Source organism: Canis aureus, chromosome 20, assembly GCF_053574225.1.
Source record: "Canis aureus isolate CA01 chromosome 20, VMU_Caureus_v.1.0, whole genome shotgun sequence".
NCBI classification, from domain to species: Eukaryota; Metazoa; Chordata; class Mammalia; order Carnivora; family Canidae; genus Canis; species Canis aureus.
Window position 1 is genome coordinate 59,797,820 of NC_135630.1, and position 18,776 is coordinate 59,816,595.

Genomic DNA, 18,776 nt, shown 5'->3' on the forward strand with positions numbered 1-18,776 from the left:
TGAGCTCCCTTGGGTCAGTTCAAAAGGCATCAGAAGAAATGGCCTAGTTTGCCAATCTCAGCAGCACCATGATGCTGCCAGCCACCCAAGCCAGAAGTGGAGGGGTTCGTCCCAGACTCCTTTCCTTCCTAAGCTAATTAGTCATTAAACCTGCTGCATCGATGACTTAAATATTTCTCAGTTCACCTCCTCCTCTCTATTCCCACTGCTGCTGCCCTACTTGAGGCCTACGCCACCTTACACCTGCACTATTTCGATCGCTTTCTAATTGGACTCCCTGCCTGAATTCTCCTGCCTCAAATCCATCCTCCACTCTGGCCAATGTATATCTGATCACACCTTTCCAGTTTAAAAATCTCTCACTAATTACCCACTGCAAGTACTTGCCCCCGAATTACGCTTTGCAAAAACACTAATACTGTGTATGATCCAAAAAAAAAAAAAAGGGAAAAGTCCTTGAAACTGAAAAGGAGGCACAATGAAGGGGAATACCTATCAGTGTCTGATCTGTCCCCAGTGTAGCAGAAAGGTCCAAAAGTTGCTTGGAGACTCGGGACCCAAAGGAAGGTCCAATCAGTAAATCGAGAAAAGCTTCCAGAGTCTATCAATATCTTTGGCTAGGGGGGTCTTGAAAGTCATGTAACATGAATGCTTACGGGATAATGGGCACTTTTTATGCTTCTCAGAAACAGTAATATTTTATAGCCAAGCCTACTGAATACCCTCCAGTTTTCTCCAGGAAGCCATTCTGGAGCTTCGAAACTATCCATCTCCCATTAAGTATGCAGAAGCGAGGTTTTATGTTCACAGCATCTTTGCAAACCCTAAATTAGGAACCGAAAATTCAAGTACTCTAAGAATCAGATAGATCACAACGGAGAGAGTTCTGGCTGAGTTTCCAGAACAGGGTATCTGAGGTGTGCCCTCCCCCTCAACGTCCTCAAGATATCTTCTTACTAAACTAGTCACTGAGTTAGACAAATCTCCAGTATTCGAGCTGGCTGCTGGCTGGCATTTGAAAGCCAGCTTCTCTATGTAAATGCAACACTCAGATGAAAAATCTAACAACTAGTTGCACATCTTACAGCCAGAACATATTTTAGTTAAAAGGGATATGAATCAAAACTCACACAGAATCTAGGTTATGCATTTCCTTGTCCTTCTTCTACCTTATTTATATTCTTCTCTATTTTTCCTTCTCTTCGGATTTTTTGGGTAATTTACACCAAGTTTGGAATGGAGCATGGACAACTTTTTTTTTTTTAGTTACCTTTATACCAGTGTATATTTCAAAACCAGGGCAAAATAATACATATTTATCAACACGCTATTCAGTCCTAATAAAATCCTGATAGTCATATCTTGCTTAGTTCTTTATATTATAGCTTTGATCCAAGGGCTTTCATGCTCTCTCTCCACACACACATACACACACACACACGTACCCACACATCTCTTTCAAACACCATCGCTAATGAAAGCATCTATAACAACAAATGGTAACGGTGTATTTCAATTATGAGACCCACCTTGCCCTTCTTGCAAGACTGCACCCCCATGCTAATAATAATTTAAGGATCAGAGCTGTAAAAATAAGAAACCAATCTCTAAAAATAATAGGTTATTTTGTAGGCAGGCAGATTCTGAAAATGAGAACATTCAAGCCGTGTTTGTGTAATACGTGTGCTAGCTTGGCTTTAATCTAGCTCCTTACATAGATTTGGACTCAGTACCTCTCTACTGAGTGTGTCCATCCCTGTACCAGGCACACCGCCTTCCAGGACTGAACATCTGAACCTTAGGACCTTATTTCAAAAAACCTCAACCACGACTCAAGGCAACCATCACTTTATCCCGTGCCACCGGAATTGGCTCTTTGCTGAGGCGCTGGCATGGTTCTGTAAGCATAAGGACCAACTCTCACGGCTGAGAACAGCTTGGCTCTGACCCTGCAGACCTTCCAAAGTCCTCCTTACCTGAAAAATCACGGTTTTCAGAGAAGCGAGGCATCCGCCACACATGGCTGTGTAACCACCGCCCTAGTGACCTGTCCTGGAGACGACATGGAGCAAAAGGCCAAGATGAGCATCAACCAATGAGAGAGCCTTCTGCACCAGGCATTGGAAGGATACGGTTTTCCTACCTCCCAGCGAGGACTCATGTGCCCCATCCTGAGCCCACTGGCCAAGAACTAGTGCTCTTCCTGAACTCAGGACTCCAGCACGAGGTCAACATATGAATCCACTCCCTTCTACATCTCACAAGTCCTAACAGTTCAAAGCCAGAACCTTTATTATATCCTCCCTAATCTCAATTCCAGCTCCTAGAATCCCACTAGTTACACTTGCTTTCTCAAAAGAGACTCCCCAAATTTCTAATTGAAGCACAACAGACATACAGAAGCTTGCACATAGCCTACGTGTACGGTTCGATGGATTTTTAAAAACTTCATTTATATTCAACTTGCCAACATATAGTATTTTTTTTTAATTTTTATTTATTTATGATAGTCACAGAGAGAGAGAGAGAGAGAGGCAGAGACTCAGGCAGAGGGAGAAGCAGGCTCCATGCACCGGGAGCCCGATGTGGGATTCGATCCCGGGTCTCCAGGATCACGCCCTGGGCCAAAGGCAGGCGCCAAACCGCTGCGCCACTCAGGGATCCCTCCAACATATAGTATTAACACCCAGTGCTCACCTCGTCATGTGCCCTCCTCAGTGCCCGTCACCCGGTCCCCCCGCCCCCCCAACCACCTCCCCTTCTGCAACCCTTTGTTTGCTTCCCAGAGTTTGGAGTCTCTCATGGTTTGTCTTCCTCTCTAATTTCTCCCCATTCGGTTTCCCCCTTAGCACTTGGATGGGAGTTCAATGGATTGTTACACACTTTACACACTATATAACCGGCAACCAGGCAACACTGACTTTTTAATAGAGACACCCAAGGTCTGTTTACCTTTACTAAAAAATGGCAACGCCTGACTCTGAGCTAATATTTTCCCAGGGCTTCATCTACCTTCTGAAACAAGTTCTGTTTCCAACACTGTGAAGGAAACACTCCTCCTGACTTTCCTGCCCCCAATTGGTCCACACATCTTTTAATAAGGAGGCTGTTGTCAGAACTGTAAAATCTCACGACACTAATCCTTGGGCCCACCAATCCTCCCGCTGTTTTCTGTGGTGGGGATCACAACATGACTTCGGGAGAAATCCTAAGAATTATTTCAGTCTGGTCATGACGGGAGCACGGCTGAGCCACAGGTTGGTCTGATACACGCTTTTCTAGATCTGCTCATTATCAGCAGAGACCTTTGTGTATTTGAAGGCAATCATGGAAGCCCACATAGTCTAGCTTCTCAAGCTTTTCCCACAACACTAGCATTTAAACCTTTTATTATATCCCATTTCTAGACCTTGTTGAAGTACTCCAAATCTCAATAATAATTTTTAAAAACAGTTCAGGGGCACCTAGGTAGCTCAGTCAGGTAGGTGTCCAACTCTCGATTCTGGTTGGGTCATGATTTTGGGGTCATGGGATCAAGCACCACACTGGGCTCTGCATTCGGTGCAGAGTATGCTTGTCCCTTTCTCTCTGTGCCCCCCTCCTCAAATAAGCACATAAATAATCTTCAAAAAATAAAATAAAAATAAATTTAAAAACGGTACAGGAATTAATATCCAGGTCACCATTTGTAGTGGAACTACTGACATATAAAAGCCAATACACACCTCCAGGGGAAAAGGACCAACAGGAGCTCCTTCAGAGCTTCACAACATCCTCAGAAGAATGTTTTAGGAATGCCTTGGAGTTGCATGATTTTATCTACTGACACCAATATAGTCAGGGCCCATCAGTGATGTGGATGAAACCAACCTCCATTTACCTCTTCAGATCACCCTACACCCACCCACCCCCCAAGTCTGCTTTCACACCATGCTGCTGACCTATAAGCTCGGCTCTTTGGCTTCTGGTCGTGTTTGACCAATCGGAACCTTACCATAAGGGAAGAGAATGAGACTGGAGTACACAACCCCCACTTCCTCCCTCTGGGATGCCCGTAGGCTGCTTATATCCCTCCCTAAAGCAGACTGGATCCACGTCAAGGCAGCCTTCTTTTAAAAAAAAAAAAAAGATTTTATTTATTTATTCACGAGAGACACAGACTGAGAGAAAGAGAGACAGAGACACAGGCAGAGGGAGAAGCAGGCTCCATGCAGGGAGCCTGATGCGGGACTCGATCCCGGGTCCCCAGGATCACACCCTGGGCCGAAGGCAGGTGCTAAACCACTGAGCCACCCATAGATCCCCAAGGCAGCCTTCCTGACACAACTCTGCCCTCCCAGGTTCCCATAACCACGCTTTTGCCCTTTCCTGGTCCTGTTGGGCCTAAAAGTGGTAACAGCTCTACAGGTACCAGCCCTGGGAGGACTGGGGTATACCTGGTAGCTTCCTTATACCCTAACTACCCCTCTTCTATTTATTAAACCTCTCAGGTTGTCCTAATGGAGGACACTGTTTTTTGTAGGGATTCTGACCGATTCTGATGGAACTCCACTCATAACTTAGAGTTCCTCTGACCCTTTACAAATATCGCTGCCCCCTTTACTTTTAAAAATATCACTATTAAATCATGCAAACATTTCCCTGAATTGGAAGCTCATGGAGATGAATTGAAAATGAGAAAAAAAACAATAAAAATGGAACTTTGGTACTGTTGGCTAAGGCCAAATGTAGCCTCCATGTGCAACTGTCATCAAGACCTGCATACAAATAATGAGAATTCTAACGTTTTTTCTAAAACATGAAGCCTCTTTCTGACATTCTCTAGCACTGAGCTGTTATGTTCATGTAAGTTTTGTGGATGTGTTGTCTTTTCAATCCATCAAACTGGGGACTTTGAACTATATCAGGAAGCAATATCAAACAAGAAAGCTTGAAAGAAACTGGGACTCTAATCTGGATTCCGAGTAGATAAAGGTCTCCCCGTCGGGGTCAGAGAGCAATCTGTTCTCTGTTTTGGAAATTCTCCCAACTGCTTTGTAAGTTGTCAGGCGAGCACCATGCAAATAATATGATTCCACAGCCCTTCAGTGGGTTATTCCAGTTTTTTGGATCATTAACCCTTGCATTTGGCATCTTAAAAAGAACAGTGCTCTGGTCAGAGACCTGAGGAGGAGGGTTCAAGGTCCAGTTCTACCATAAATTGTCTGGGTCATTCTGCACAAGTTGTCTAACTTCTTGGGGTCTCCATCTTTTTTTTTTTTTCATTTATAAAATGAAAAGGGATGAACTTCACAAGTTTTTGTGGGTTTTCCAAAACCCAATTCTTACAGCAGGGAGTTGAAAAATTCTTCTTACTAAATCTCGAGGCCATAGCCTCCCACAACCAAGAAACTTCTTTGAAGGCTTATATTTCATTTTGAGCTACGTTGCTTTAGTCTCAATCAAGAAAGGATGTTTACTTTATTATAAAAATATTTTACGGTACAGACCAATCCATATATATAAATCTTCACATGTGCTAATTATTTAACTCAGCAATGCCACTTCCAGAAAGCTATTCTGGAGAAATGCTCCATGGGTATACAAAGATTCAAATATATGAATGTTAACTGTAGCATTTATCGACAGGACTGAAAAGCAGGAAATATTCTAAATCTATCAGTGGGCTAAATTCGTTATGGCAAATCCACACTCTACAGTCATTATGTCACTCGGTTTGTGAAAAAGAATAAATTGATGTGGAAAATGTCCATGGTAAAAGTCACAGGACAACATTTATTTTGTTCCTATTTATGCTTTTAAAAATTACAAATATGATATGTGCATTTTTAAGTATGTTTTTCTAAATATCCATGTTTGCCAGTGTATAGGAAAAAAGTATGAATGGATACCCAAATAATTGTTAAAAAGAGCTACCTGTGGAGAGGAAATAGGTTGGGAGGTTATTAAGGGAAACCAATCTTGCATCCTACACAGTTTTGTATCGCTTACATATTTCACCCTAAAACCTCATTTCACTAAATTTAAGATACCAATGATTTTAAAAATCAACATTAGATTATGTACCACTAAGAGAAAAAAAACTGCCAATAGAGCTATGAGTTTTAGGATGTAGTCCCATTTTGGATACATCAGAATGTTGAGGGTGGAAGGTGGGGAATATGTGCCTTAGGATCAATAAAATACAATATATAAGACTTGAGAAATTGTTACAGTATTTTTTAAAAATAACATAGGTGCTCTAGAAAGATGCACATCTAGGAAGATGTTTTATATACCAAATTGCCGGTTTTCAGGTCAGTAATAATTAAACATGACCATCCAGTGATCTTCTCTGTTTAAAATCTTTTTGATCTGTTTGGTTTCATTCCTTCTCTACTCTGCAGTATCCTGGCACTTCACAGAGGGCCAGCACGACAACGGAGACATGTTCTGTGCTTCCCTACCTGATCAACTTTACCTTAATTCCATTCCTATATTCTAAGCGTTAACGATATGATCGGATGTGAGCTGATTCGGGGGCACCTGGGCGGCTCAGTCAGTTGAGCGTCCAACTCTGGACGTGGCATCAGGTCATGATCTCAGGGTCCTGAGACTGAGCCCCGAAGCTGGCTCTGTGCCCAGCGGGAAGTCCGCTTGTCCCTCTTCCCCTCCCTCCCCCCACTTCCTCTCTCTTTCTCTCTCGCAAATAAAAAAAATAAATAAAATAAAATCTTTAAAAAGAAAAGTGAGATGATCTGAAAATCTGATAAATTCTTAATTCTGTCCTTTGGATCAACAGAGCCATTGAATCCAATAAGCCTAGGACATGAATCTCTGGGACATCAATTAAAATTAAATGATACTAAGCTATCAATAATGACTCTTTGGAAATAAGCTAGGGAACCAATTTGTTTACCAAATATTTTAGCATGATATTTATCACATTTTTCTAGCCTCGTGGTAGATATTTGGTTCCAACTCTTACTTTACTCAAACAATATTTAAGGGAATATTTGAGAGACTGGACTGAGGTAAAGGTTGCTCCTTTTCTTCCATCCTTGGCTTTTCATTTTATCATAGAAGAAAAAAAATTGTTTTTCCTTTTTTTTTCTAAAGATTTATTTTAAAAAAATTTTAAAAAAATAAATAAATAAAGATTTATTTATTTATTCATTCAGAGAAAGCAAAAAGAGAGGCAGAGACACAGGCAGAGGGAGAAGTAGGCTCCCTGCGGGGAGCCCGATGGGGGACTCGATCCTGGGTCTCCAGGATCACGCCCTGGGCTGCAGGCAGTGCTGAACCGCTGTGCCACCGGGGCTGCCCGAAAAAAAATTTTTTAAAGATTTTATTTATTTATTCATGAGAATACACAGAGAGGAGAGAGAGAGAGGCAGAGACACAGGCAGAGGGAGAAGCAGGCTCCATGCAGGGAGCCCGACACGGGATTCGATCCCGGGTCTCCAGGATCAGGCCCTGGGCTGAAGGCGGCGCTAAACCACTGAGCCACCCAGGCTGCCCATAGGAGAAAATTTAACAGATCAGCCACAGTTACTCCTTTTAATGAATGGCTTTAAAAAAAATAAATAACGGCTTTTTAAAAAAAATTTATTATATTCCTGGGGTTTTCTAATTGATTGATTATTGCTTTTAGTACACCCCAAAGGACAATGATGAACTGAAGAAAATTCTGTAAAGCAAGAAAACACCAAACAATAAACATTCTTGATGATTAAGCAACATAACAACCATAAAACAATTATTTAAACCTTTTTTCCGGGGGCGGGGGAGGTCAACAGTCTCCTACTGTATAGCTAAGACAACTTAGCCAAGAAGGAAAGATAGAGATCACTTAAAGCAGAAATAAATATCTCTCCTCGCTTATCAATAAGAGTTAGGAGAAGCGTACTCCTCAGGAACCATTTGCCTTTGTGTTTTGTTGTTGTTGTTGTTGTTATTGTTTTTTTTTTAGAGATGAGACAAGTGTTTCCAGGTCAAGTCACTGTGGGCAGGAAATGCACTGTGGGTATTGGCAAGCAAATGAGCAATAGACAGAGTATCCTTTTCGGCTTTAGAGTTAAAAATCTTAAATAAACCATCTCTCTTTTCAAAAATCTGGTCCTCTCAAAGATGTGCACCACACACAGCTTCCTCCTTCAAGGATTTCCAAAAGCCCAACCAGACGTGAGGACCAAATACTCAGAGACCTTACTCAGGATGCACAAAACACCACGGTGACTGATCGTTTCAGGAAGCAAACGGCATATGGTGGCATTTATATCCACGCTGAAGAAACTTCTTATCAACAAACAGAATTTTAGATGTGTTTGAAATTATCTAATCAAGCGTTTTCATTGAAATTATCTAATCAACCATTTTCATTTTATAGGAGGGAAAATTTAAAATTGGAGGGATTGTATGACTCAGACAAGGTCACTACTAATAAACGGCAAAAACCAAGACTTCCAGCTCCTAGTGCTCTTTCAATTATACTTTACTGCCCCCTTCTCTGAAATAAAATACAACAAAGTAATCAGAAGGCCTTAGGAGATGAGTATATTCTTTCACTTGACAACCACTGTATTTTTGGAAAGCACTGTCAAAAACCATGCAAATGCTCCGAAAATAAACCAAAGGACTCGATGGGACTATTGAAACCTGCAGAGACAGGAGCATCCCAAAGCCTAAGTGTGTTCCTGATATGCAGAACAGCAGAAAACACGTGTTTTAAGAGCTGTATACATATTACCCTATTTAATCTTCAAAACCACCCAAGATGTACGTTTTGTTATTATTGATACTTCAGTAATGTGGAAACCGAGGCCACAGACTGGGAAGTGGGGAGCCAGGACGTAATCCCTGGCAGTCTTGCATGAGTCTCTGCTTTCAATTATTATTCAAATACATTATTGCTCCTAATGCAAAGTACAAAAAGTGATTTTAAAAACCATCGAGAAACGATTTTAACTGCAACCCTTTTATTCACCAAACTTAACAAATCTGCTAATAGAGAAAGAACACTGAAGGTCAGAATTTTCTTATATTATATGACGCTCAAGCTAAAAAGAGAAGAAAGATTAAAGAGTAATAGGATTAAAATGGCAAAATAAGAGAACTAAGTTATTCACAAACTACACAACGAAGCTCCTGAGCAATCGATAGTTGTCAATATTCATGGTAGGATGTATCCCTTACATCGATTTCCCTGAACAGAAAGGCTGAAGGCAAATTCAAAACATCCTGTCTTAAGTTTAAGACTTTTCACTATTTTTTTTTCTTTTTAAAGATTTTTTTTTTTTTTAAGGAACCTCTACGCCTAGTGTGGGGCCCAAACCCACAGTCTCGAGATCAAGAGTCGCATGCTCCGCCAACTGAGCCAGCCAGGTGCCCCTCGCTGTTTCTTGAACAGATGCAAGAGAGAAAAAATAGGATGTGGGACGCACTGACATCGTGGCATCATTTAAGACGAGAAACGCTTATTAGTAAGACTATTACATTTATGTCATAAAAGAATATAAATCCACGTGGAGTAGGACCAAGCACTGGTCTGTTTAGATGTGAGCTGAGCCGGCTCCTTCGGGCCTCCCCAGAGGTGCTGGGAAATGGCTGCACGGTTTTATCTTAGACTCACATGCTCAGAATCTTAAAAAGTTCAAAGTCCAGGGCATAAAAATCTCCAACTCCCAATCCGCCTGCCGTTATTTTATATGAACTGTAAACTCCCTCGAGTTCCCCACAAAGCAGGGGCCCCCCGGAGCCCTATCTCACGTAAGATCACAGGCCAGTGCCCTTACGGGGTGGCAGTTTAGGGCTGTCACTGCCTTTAAAGTCAACGCGGCCTGATGCGAGCACAGTAAAAAGGCAAGTAAGTCAGCCTGATTTAGATCAGCTGCAGAGTCCGTATCTACAGAACTTTCCTGATATAATTTTTAACTTAGCCTCCTGGATATCTGAGCTCGTGAGGCGACGCTCACCGGGAAGGATCAGTGGGGGAGGGAAGAGAGAGAAGCGAGAAACAGTGACCGTCCAGCGCCGTCTGCTCGTGCAGTGGAGGGGCTCGGCGTCCCCAGGTGAGGGATATTAGAGGGAGGCGTGAACAAAACGATGCGAGAGCCGCCCACACACAAACCAAGTGGGCAGGAACCCGGCAGAAACGGGAGGCCTGAGGCCGGCATGCCGCTCTCACCCTTGCCCTAAAAGCACGTGATTTCCTAGTTACAGCTCATCTTCCCGCAGAGTATCTTGTATCAGAGAAAAATGTGAGGCTCACGGAGCTCACGTGGAGTCACAGGACCACGCGGTCGAATCCTGACTGACTCATCAGAAGGAGAACACCCGCGGGAGAGGAGACGCATCCGCCCCAGACCCAGGGTGGGGAGAGAGCCTAACACGTCCCGCTGTCACTGGGAAGTGCAAGTGACAAAGAGGCCAGGCCCAGGGCCGTGGAGAGCCAAATTCATGGCTTCGGATCAGATTTAAGGAGTCTCTCTCCGTAGCTCGGTGACAGCGGTATCCAGAAATCATTTCACTGTGCACTTTAGAAAACCACCATTGCCAAGAACTGACTGATTGAAGTTCCTGCTCATCATTCACTCAGCCTCTGAACAAAGACCAGACTCACTCAGCTGAGTCAAACGAGTTGATTTCCTCCGATTCTTACACAAACCACGAGCAACGGAGAGCTTTTCCTCTCCGGCCAGTGATGCCAACAAACAGGCCCTGGGTTCCCCAACAGCCCAGGTCTCATTCTCTAGAAGTAGACCAGAAAGACCTCCTGACCCCAGAATGTCCTCTGATCTCCCAAACCATAAAGCCCTCCAGTCTCCCCATTTCCAAGAGGAATCTAATTCTTCATATCGCTAGAGTGGTTTTCCGACGGTCCCTCAACACACAAAGCCTTCTGTGTGAAGTGGCTCCTCCTTCCCACGAAGCTCAAGGACATATCTTCATGTTTAAAACAACTTTGTCGTATCTTTGAAAGTGGCAACGCTTTATTCTCTTGCGGACATGTGCCTTTGAACCCTCTCGGGTATCTCTCTTTATACGTCAGAAGCAGTTAATTCTCCTTCTCCAAAAGCTGTAGGGTAGAAATCCCCCACTTAGCGTTAACTGACAATCAGCAAAGCATGGAGCAGACCTACACGCGGACGTACCAGGGTGCACGGTGCAAGCACGTCGACGTGCTCACAGGCAGTTAGGCAAACACACATAGTGGTGCAGCTTCCAGAAAATGAATAGTTCAAATAACTAACGTGTAGTTATAATAATGTATACGTGCATGTACATTTAAACATGTGCCCTTATACGTACATACAGATATTACACACACATTACAGTCTGTAAGATTTACCCTCACTTTGACTTTTGCATCTGTAAGGTTTCTAACCATGTTAGTAAATACATCATGCTCCTTTCTTTTTTTTGTTGTTTTTTTAAGATTTAATTTATTTATTCATGAGAGACACAGAGAGAGAGGCAGAGACCCAGGCAGAGGGAGAAGCAGGCCCCATGGAGGGAGTCCGACGTGGGACCCGATCCCGGGTCTCCAAGATCACGCCCTGGGCCAAAGGCAGGCACTAAACTGCTGAGCCAGCCAGGGATCCCCCATTATGCTCCTTCCTACGATCGAAAACACTTATAAGATTACATTTTCCTCTCTAGTAAATGCCCTGAGTTATGATCTGATTATCTTTTTTCCCTGAAAAAGATCAGATCTCTCCCTCGAAGCACTTCAGAAATTTAAGCGTTTGAAAACGGAAGCAACCGTGTCAGAGAAATCAGCTATTGATTCTATGTGCAAATAGCCCTGGCTTCACTTTACAAAGTACTCTAAGAATCTGTATTTCGGATTTAAACTGCTCAAAATTCCAAAAGGTCCATGTAGGAGTTTTAAATTGGGCAAAGCACCTTTTGCACAGGCCGGTCTAGTCCTGATGTCCTGAATCTCTTATCAGCTGAGAACATCACTTCACGGCCTAGGATGCAACACGCAGTAGCAGGGTTAGAACGACATATTCACGTTAGATGCGCAGTGATAGTCTGAAAAGATACGAATCAACGTGTTAACCCCGAATATCTCACTGTGGATTTTTAGGTGACTTTTCCTGCTTATCTGCTTCTTCCATCTATCCCCAAAAGAACATCCCTGCTATTGTCTGTGTAATAAACCCACCGAATGAAAAAAGAAATCTACTCATGATTTCACAAACGTCAAAATATACAATGAATCCGTTGATTAAAAGTGTATATATACCAAGGAACAGATCTCTATCAAAATCTATTGTGAGGGCAGCCGCGGTGGCTCAGGGGTTTAGCTCCACCTTCAGCCCAGGGCGTGATCCTGGAGACCCGGGATCGAGTCCTGCGTCAGGCTCCCTGCGTGGAGCCTGCTTCTCCCTCTGCCTGAGTCTCTGCCTCTCTCTCTCTGTGTCTCTCATGAATAAATAAATAAAATATTTTTTAAAAAATCTATTGTGAAATCAGACTAGAGAAATCACATAGTGTGCACTGGAGGCCCCATCATAAAAAGCACCTTGGCCACCTGGACCCGAATTAAGACCAAGTGCAGGTAGTGAAGGTGTGATAAGGCGACCTTCACACAGAAGACAACGTAGCAGGAGTCTGTGCACAGGATCTCGTAACGGGCCTGGTCTGGGTCTGAACTCATCCAGGAGCGCGCATTCATCATCCACGTCAAGGTAACAAAAGGAGTAAGGTGACGTTCTGCGTGAAGTCGCTCAATCCTCTGCGGAGCCTTGCTGCGGGACACTGAATCATCTGCACTCCCTTGTATTCCGAATGATGCAAACAACCAACTACTCTCCTAGAAACCAGAGCAGAAGCGAATGGACTTGTCCAAAAAGCCTCCCTAGAACCGCCCAGACTCGAGCGTGTCCCCGCACGGCTCTCGCTCCTCTGTCCCTACTCGCACGGTGCGGGGCAGGCCGAGGTTACAAGCCAGAAGCTGGGCTGTTAGAAGGATGATATCTGCCTCTGGACCAGAATCTCAAGGAAGACCTTGCATAACGGGACCCCAATCTCTCTGCTACTGCGGGGATGAAAGGTGCTAACAGTGTGGAATCATGCTTTGTCCTTACTCAGAACCACGTCTCATGGGGCCCTGGGCAAGACCACCTGGTTGCAGACTTCGTGTGTGAGCGCACTGAATGCAATCCCTTCTCACACGTTAACCCCCCGTGCACCTCAACAGCACAGAGTGGTAGGACATAGGCGGGTGGCGCCCCAACCCCCCCGAGAAAGTGCGTGCTTGCTCAGCTTTTAGTGCCTGTGTATTCTTGCGCTGCAGCTGGTCATCCGAGGAAGCCTCTCCACACCTGGGCAGCAGCCCGGCTCCAGGAGCTCTGCTCCACTCTGGGCGAAGCCCCACACTTACAGCCATAAATGCATTAGGACTGAGACACCCTGCTGAGGATGTGGCACTCCAGGTGTGGCCTTAGCTCTCACTTCACCGGCTCAGCTACTTAGGCCTAGTCTTCTCCACTGGCTTGAAGCTTTGGTCACACCATCGTGGGTAACACATCACATTATTCTTCCTTATAAAAACAAATAGACTCAAGTGAGCGTTCTGAGTCAGGCCACCCCTGCAAGCACCTGTCTCCCCCTCTGATTTAAGCGACACGCTTTCAATCCCACCCCACGGAGGGCCTCCCGTACTTTCAAGCGAGAGCTGGCCGGATGCCTCTCTTCTTTCCTTGGATTTCCCACCTTCCTCGCCTCCGCAGATCCCCGAGCATCTCAGGCTGCTGGCCACCACTGAGTCACCAGGAGTACAGCACTGCAGTACCTAGCTCTACCCGCCATCAACTACCGCCAGAGTCAGAGCACCGCACCCCGCACTTCCCACCCCACAGGAAAGCTCGGCTGTCCTACGGGGCTGGACCAAAAGGGGGAAAAAAATGTTTTTGTACTCCTAATGGCTCCCCTCTGAACCAGTGCAGCTGAAATCCCCACAGTTCTAGAGAACGAGGTGCTGGAAGCACCGGTTCCTAGCCGGCTCTGCTCCTTCCGGCCAGCTTCTGAAATAACTGGTTATTCTGAAATAACTCCAATCCACTTAAGTGCAATCCAGTGCCAGAGTTAAAAATCGATGGTCGCACATAAAAGTTACGATTCCGTAAGGCATCACGCGTCTCATAACCGAGTGTGGACAGACGGGGCATGAGAGACCGCCGGGCCTCCTGAAGAAGCCCGCCGGGGAAGCTGGTTTGCTCCACTCCCATCGCCGCATCTCCCATTCTTCCACCCCACTCGCGAGCATGGGCTGTGGTTCAGCCACCGGTGGGGCGAGCTACAGTCCCTTGCAGCAGAGCGGCAGCGTGATAATTTACAAGCACGCCGGGCAGCAAGCAGGGAGACTTTGCAGAAAGAGAGTTAGAGTCGGAGCCAGCGCTCAGACCGCAGGGGAAACGGAACGTGCCTCATCAGGACTGGGGACGTCTACCCTCCGGAGAGAGCACGCCGTCTGACACGGACGTCTGCCCCGACGCGTCCCGTGGGGCTTTTTTGTGGTTGTTGTGATGGTCTGTTTGTCTGGTGGGTCGGCCAGGGAATCTTATATAACACGTTCCTGTTTCAAAGGTGGCAACACGTCCGGCACTGCGCTCGTGGGAGATCCAGACGCCCCACAGCAGGTCCCGTTAGCCACCCCGAGAGATTTCACCTGGCCAGGTTTCCACACGATTGATGAAAAATCAAGAACTACCACCAGCAGGAGTGAAAGCGAGACTCGGTCACCAGCTTTACCCTGGATTCAAAAGCCACCAGCCTGGTGGTATGATTTTTAGGGATGTCGGAAAACCGTTTTCCTCCTGATTTTAATAGATTCCAGGAGCCTGACCTCGGGGGCGGGGGGCGGGGGGGGGGGGGGGGAACGAGTCTAGGTTCCTGAGCCGAGGCACACGTGAGCCTGCTTCGGCCCTCCCGGGGGAGTCCAGGACCAGGACCCTCGGCCCCTGCCCCGGGCCGCCCAGGACCACAACCTTGGCATCTGATTTCCTTAACAAAGAGGCAGGGGGTCTGCACCCCTTGTTCGGCCGGAGAGCGCACAATACGGCGGCGGCTGAGCAGCTTCCATTCACCGAGCTCAACAAGCCATGCGTATTATATAATGAATGAGCCTTTGCTGTGAACCCTTCCACCGGCAACACAGGCACTTTGTGCACGGTCGGAGCCGGTCTACGAGGTGCAGCCAGCCCTGAGGGCGAACGCGGACCGAGTGATGGATACGGCCGACGGCTTCCACACTCCACATGCCTTCGCCGGCACCCTGGTTTCTTTTTCTTTTTTTTTTTTCTGCTCGACAAGAAATTATATAATAAAACAGGATTTCAGCTCCCTCTGAACTACACGGAGAACGTGCACACAGCGGCGAGCAAGCCCCCGAACGACGCTGGCTTTCAGCTCCATGTTCCCTGCGTTGCCTAAGAAATGGGGTTGGGGGGTGATGGGGGTGGGAGGAGGAAGAGGAGGGGAGAGGGAACCAGCCGTCTCCGAAAATACTTACAGCCTCCGAGTCTTCAATCCCGTGCAGGTACAAATTGTCATACATGGAGGTCTGATGAGCCAGAGCACCTCTTTCAAGGCGAAAAGACAATTGCTACGGAAGCCACAGCTGCGGGCGGACGACAGAAAAGGCCCGTGGAAGCGCCGCCTTGCCTCGTGGACCCCGGGGCTGGCCAGGCGGGCGCCGCTGCTGCCTCACATCACACCGCGGAGCTTATCCCCGGAGGCGCTCGAGCCCTGGCATCTTAGCTGCCTTCCCAGCACGGAGCATCGGAGAGCAGAAACCGTCCTCCAGCACGGCCTGGTGACTGAGCTAGGAAAGCGGCCTGTGATTGGCTCGGCCTCCCTGCTCCAGTCAGCTGGAGGAGTGCTCCTCGGAGGGAGCGAGAGCGGAGGGGCCTCGCTCGAGCGTCCTCCCCAGCGAGGAGCTGCTTCCTGTTTCGCCTGCACCGCGCGGTCCTGCAGCGCACGCTCCTCGGGGGCCGGAAGGCCGCCTGCAAAGTCTGCAAGGGCCGACTCTCGAACGCTTGAAACGCAACTGCCCACCCCCTTAGCCAAATTCACAACATGTGGGGGGGGGCAGGGGGAAGCAAAGGAGAAGATCGTACAAAGACAGGCAAACGATGCTAATTTCTATCCAACATCTGTGCTTAACAGGTGCGGTTTAAGCCCAAAGGGCAAGAAGTCACTTAAAACTAAAACAAAACAAAACAAAAAAACCCCACCAAGGTAAAGGAAGAATGGATGTGACACAGATGGTACGAGTTCCTGCGGGAATTTCTACTGTAAAAGTTCCCAAGGTTCTCGCTGAAGCGTCTCGGCCCCACTGGCAGGACAGTATCTGTGACCCAACTAGTGAAGTTGAAAGAGAGGCCAACGGAAGCCTCTCAAAGGCCTCTATTTAGGCCCAAGACTGTTAATGTCTTTTGACTTTGACATCGTAACCGAGGCAGCTGGTGCTGTAGCCTCGCTCCTTCCCCCCCTTTCTGCACGTAGACCTGCGGCGGCCCTCCTACAGCACTGCGCGGCCCCCAAACCCAAGCGGAGAGGCCTTCTCGCCCCCTCTGCCCCCCACGCGCGAGTCCGTGTGCTGAGTCCGTGTGCCGAGGCCGGTCCCACGGCGGGACTCACCGAGCCACTCCCTGTGCTCCGGCCACCAGGGAGCTGTGCCGCTCCGGCCAAGCGATGCTACGCCAGGAAGGAAGGGGTTGGTGATGGGCAAAGAGCGTGGTCTAGAGAAGCCGCCTCGCCGGGCGGCAGCGACCCAGAAACTCGGGGCTCCGGCTCCAGCACCGGCTTCTCCGCCACCGGCTGCAGCTCCGACCGCTCCCCAGGCTGCTGGACCGTCGTTTCTCGTTTCATTGTGGCTCGGGGAGAACCCCGAGGTGGCCAGGGTGACGCGGATCCTTACGGGGGCGCCCTGCTCGGCACGGGATGGATGCCGGACTCAGGCCCGTCCCTCCAGGCAGCATCTTCTGGGCCGCACTGGGCCGCCGTCCTCCAGCCGCAGTGCCTTGGCCACAGCACCAGTAGCCGGTCACCACCAACTGCGAGGGCGCCAGAGGGACGCGCCGTCCTGCGGGACCCCAGAGGTCACTGGGCCTACGCAGGGGAGGGTGGCGAGGAGCCCGGGGCCTCTGCAGGGTCCTTGGTGGGGGGAGGGGGACCAGCGGCTGCTCTACCTGCGACACTGTGGTCCTGGAGCAGGTCGCTCCTAGGTGGAGCCTGTCCCGTCCGTACGCCAAGAGGACTGTGCCCGAGGATCCGGACGCTCGAGGCCTGGCGTCGAACTCCGTCGTCATAACTAACCATAGCCACACGATATTTTCGCCAGAGCTCACGGAAGGTTGAGGCAAGGGGCTCCTCTCTGTCCCTAAGATTCCCCGGATCACCTCGCCGCGTCACCCTCAGCTGAGAGTGGAGGGGATTCCTGAGCACCTGGGAGCAGGCAGCCACGGCGGGGGCAAAACAAGAGGCCGTCCACGTCCACGAGTCGCCCGGCTGAGACGACGGCTGCCTACGGGGAAGCCGGACACGGCCCAGCCCTCCCCTGCATGTCTGGGCCTCGGCTAATGTGAGGGTCCACAGGGTCGGGAGCAGCGAGGCTCGCTCAGGGACATCCCGACACACGCAGGAGCCAGCGGGACATCAGGAGGGAGGCACGGGATGGAACGGGACACCCGGGGCTCCTCCCTGCCGGACATCCAGCCCCGCAGGACTGAGCACAGATGTGAAGCAGGGACAGCGACTTGCTCAGCCTCCCAGGACAGCAGCAGAAACGCTCGACTCAGAACCAAAAACAGCTATAGCGGCCGGAGAGCCCGAGCTCACCTGACCCAGCCTCATCCTAATACCGGGTCGGTTAAATGAGTGCATTGAAAGCCACACCTTTTCACCCTTGAACCTTCTTTCCCCACTCCCTTCTTCCTTCCCTTTTTTTTTCTTTTTTTTTTTTTTTTACGATTTTACGGGGTGCCCGAGGGACCCAGTCAGTGGAGCATCCAACTCCTGGTTTCAGCTCAGGTCATGACCTCAGGGTTGTGAGATCAAGCCCTACTGTCCCTCTTCCTCTGCTCCTCCCCTTTGCTCGCTCTTTCTCTCTCTCAAATAAAGAAATATATAAAATCCTTAAAAAATATTTATTTTTAAGTAATGCCTGCTACACCCAGCGTGGGGCTCAGTCATTCAACCCTGAGGTCAAGAGCAGCAAGCTCTACCAACAGCACCAGCCAGGCTCCCCTCCCCGCTCCCTTCTTGATGGGGTTTTCGAGATAAAGGATGAAAAACAGTGGGCACATTTCCGGGAGGAATTTGGTAAAAATAGAAACAGATCACTTTGGTGGGAAAATCCCCTCCCTCTCTCTTCGCATTTTCATTCTACAAACGGTTGCATCACAAGTCACATGGTCACCCACAAGCTGACAACAGAAAATGAGTGAAAAGATTCAGGAATCTGCCCTAGGGTTTAGGTCTACACAGAAGCAGCGCTGCACCCGCGGGCCACCTAAAGGCTTCAACCCAGGACTCAGGCTAGCCCCAGAGCTCCAGGGGAACCCTAGGGGAGCTCCAGCCTGGACTTTCCCAAAGGAACTCTGGGGAGTTTCTAGAAAAATGAACTCATAACTCCAAGAGAATTTAAAACCATCTTTGTCCAAGATTCTCTGAACTGAGAGCTGGCTGAGAAGTAGGGAGAGATCCCTGGGAGCTTCCTGGGCCAGGCTCGGGTCACCTCAAGTCCCTAGCTTTTATTTAAAAATATTTTATGTATTTATCCA

The 18,776-nt window shown here is 47.9% G+C and overlaps 1 protein-coding gene across 2 annotated transcripts in view; it reads right to left on the reverse strand.

Annotated features, from left to right (window-relative positions):
* CACNB4 (calcium voltage-gated channel auxiliary subunit beta 4) overlaps nt 1-18,776 on the reverse strand; it is a 222,293-nt gene that overhangs the window by 113,624 nt on the left and 89,893 nt on the right. Inside the window, exon 1 of one of the 2 annotated variants that reach the window (XM_077861731.1) lies at nt 15,503-15,932. The exons of the other annotated variant lie outside the window; for it this stretch is intronic. Coding sequence (XP_077717857.1) covers nt 15,503-15,547 — 45 coding nt within the window. The 5' untranslated portion in view covers nt 15,548-15,932. Of the gene's footprint in view, nt 1-15,502; nt 15,933-18,776 lie in introns of those variants that run through there. 2 annotated transcript variants of the gene reach the window in all.